At 37.7% G+C, this 1,158-nt stretch overlaps 1 protein-coding gene across 1 annotated transcript in view; it reads left to right on the forward strand.

The window, feature by feature from the left end:
• Positions 1–1,158, forward strand: part of UGGT2 (UDP-glucose glycoprotein glucosyltransferase 2) — a gene marked incomplete at its 5' end in the record, with an annotated part of 150,340 nt that overhangs the window by 57,865 nt on the left and 91,317 nt on the right. Inside the window, one exon of the mRNA XM_006879624.1 lies at positions 732–867. Within this exon, the coding sequence (XP_006879686.1) occupies positions 732–867 (136 nt within the window). The remainder of the gene's footprint in view (positions 1–731; positions 868–1,158) is intronic.

The raw sequence follows: 1,158 nt of genomic DNA on the forward strand, positions 1-1,158 counted from the left end.
AAAGGACACACTGACAAAGGAGATTAATCAGAACTGACTTTGACAAGCACTGTGACAATTGTACAATTAAAACAGACATTCGGATGGCGGGGGAAGAAGAACAAACTGGGGAAGGAGGGTAGAGAATGGTGCAGCAATGAAGGAATGAAAACCCAAAATCCCTGTAAATGTTCATTAAAACTAATAAAATTTAATAATAAAAAAAATGTTAATGTGGGATTTAAAGCAAGAATTTTTTCTAGTGCCTAATACAGCATAGTTGTATGGTTTGGTGTATCATCTCCCTTTATTGATAGATATTTTTTCCTCATAAAATTCAAGTGCTAAACATTTTTAAAATATTCTCCTCATTCACCATCTTTTGATTGATTCTCTTAAACAAACTTAATTGGTAATCTTGTTTGGTCTTCCTTCCTGAGGAGAAGATCTGATTGCTTTAAGGAGTCCAGTTCTCCATGACGGTGTTAAGGCATCCTTCCCTTTTCCCAGGAGAACAGAATCATTTAGTTGACAGTCACCAGCAGAGAGAGTGCTACACATTTGCTACTTACTGTCCAGTGTCTGTGTGGATTTTGGTGCATGAGAATTAAAAAATCTATTTTCTCCAGATAATAGAATCTTCCCTCTACGTGCACATTCCCTCCATCTAAGCAGTTTGATTTTTTAAAATAATGGTTTATTGTGGTTCCTGAGGTAACTGTGACATTCATGATTTCACCTTCTTTTCCCAGAATTGGTTATGTGTTCATTCTCAATACAGATGATGAGGTGGATGGAATGAAGGATGCGGGAGTTGCTCTTTGGCGAGCTTTCACCTTCATGACAAAGGAAGCTGATGTCTTGCAAGCATTTATGAACATAGCACATGTGAGTTTAGGCAGGACATAGAATTTCTTTATAGATTTTTCTTCTTAGTATTATAAATTTTCAAAGTTTATAACAGTTGTTATAAAGGTTTATAAAGACCGATTTGGTCTGGGGACTCCCCACTGAGATTTTCAGTGGTTTCTCACTTCATTTGACTATGGCTCTGACAGAATAAACATACTCGGGTTTGTGGTTGGCTTTGCTTTTTCATGAAAGTTTACAGACTTTGGATTTCTGTTCCTTCGTTGTTGCACAATTAACTCCCAGCCCATCCCTCCCCCCCGCCCCCCC

The sequence above is a fragment of the Elephantulus edwardii genome, unplaced genomic scaffold, assembly GCF_000299155.1.
Source record: "Elephantulus edwardii isolate Elephantulus edwardi_28Jun2011 unplaced genomic scaffold, EleEdw1.0 scaffold00004, whole genome shotgun sequence".
NCBI classification, from domain to species: Eukaryota; Metazoa; Chordata; class Mammalia; order Macroscelidea; family Macroscelididae; genus Elephantulus; species Elephantulus edwardii.